This window comes from Nanorana parkeri, unplaced genomic scaffold (assembly GCF_000935625.1).
Source record: "Nanorana parkeri isolate BGI_ZX_2015 unplaced genomic scaffold, ASM93562v1 scaffold539, whole genome shotgun sequence".
Taxonomy (NCBI): Eukaryota; Metazoa; Chordata; class Amphibia; order Anura; family Dicroglossidae; genus Nanorana; species Nanorana parkeri.
The window spans coordinates 211,408-212,696 of NW_017306807.1; the positions used below are offsets into that span (position 1 = coordinate 211,408).

Consider the following 1,289-nt stretch of genomic DNA (forward strand, 5'->3'; position numbering starts at 1 on the left):
CTTACACCCCCCCCCCATCACCGGACAATCTATTCCCGATGGGCACGGCCCCCCGTATGGCCTATAGAGCTCCCGCTCACCGCCTCCGTCTTACCAGAGCCTCCAGCTTATTGACTGCTGTCTCCATGTTGAATAGTTTACATTCCTCAGGCGGACCCGGGAATACGAGCGGGGGAGGGCACGGGGGAGGAGCCCTGTACTAGACTGAGTGCACACAATCCTCCGTGCTCATTGGCCAGCTGTCAGTTTGAACGTAGCACCGATTGGTGTGTCGTCAATGAGTCCGGCAGGATCATTGGCTAAAGCGATCTCGACCGCGCTCTCTGATTGGTCCACTGAGTGTTTAGCGGGTTTTACCCTGGGGGAGCGAAGCAGTTGGGTGTAAGATGAGAAATGCAAGGCACTGATTCGCTCTTGAATAGGCACCTCCTAGCTCCTAAGGTGTGAGCGGCAGCTGATTGGCTGGCGTGCTACCACGCCTCCTCTCGTTTTGATTTTGAATGTAGAAGTGATCGGAGGAAGAAGTAGACAGCTGGCACTGTTCTCCATTCATCTGATCCAGGTGGGTGTGAGGGCTCATGCTTTCTATAACATGATATCTAACGATCGATTAACCCTTGCAGCTACGTACAGACTTGCCATGCCCAGCCAGCTGCTACCTTGTTCTTCTGTGCACATCCTACATCAGACTTGGGTAACTGCTGCTGTATATAAGGGCTCAGCATTGTCGATCGTTGCTTGTCCGGGTAGTATTAAGCGGGGAGTAAAGGTTGTCCATACACACTGCATTATTTATTAGCACTGGGACCTAATAGGGAAACAATTGTATGGCAGGTGGGATGGTGGAGCTCTGGGGAAAGTTTTCCTGGTATGTGAGAAAATCTCTAATGGTTGTCATCTAATCAGATTCAGTGTGGGATCCTTTTCCATGTGGATTTTAAATAATTTTTTATTCCACGGTAAAGCATATCTCAATTTAAGACCAAAAATGTAATATATTGCAGCTTACCAGTCCTTAGATGTGGCTGCATTCGTTTTCTGGTATTAGGCTCTTCCCTTTTCTTTTCACCTGTTGGTGACACACTTCCTGTCGCATTGTGACACTGATCGCTGCACTGAACTATGGAGAAGTGGTAAGGTGTCCTGTAGTCTATATTGATCGCTGGAAACAGTGTAACTGATGTGTCAGCAGAGAGCACATAAAGTTATTGGATTATTACATTTTTGGCAGGACGAGTACGTATTTGCACTTCTCAAACAGATAAAACAAAAGGGAGCAAATAAGATTG

At 47.8% G+C, this 1,289-nt stretch overlaps 1 protein-coding gene across 1 annotated transcript in view; it reads right to left on the bottom strand.

Moving 5' to 3' along the window:
• Positions 1-212, bottom strand: part of SKA2 (spindle and kinetochore associated complex subunit 2) — a 23,573-nt gene extending 23,361 nt beyond the window's left edge. Inside the window, exon 1 of the mRNA XM_018561714.1 lies at positions 95-212. Coding sequence (XP_018417216.1) covers positions 95-127 — 33 coding nt within the window. The 5' untranslated portion in view covers positions 128-212. The remainder of the gene's footprint in view (positions 1-94) is intronic.
• Between the last annotated feature and the right edge of the window lie 1,077 nt (positions 213-1,289).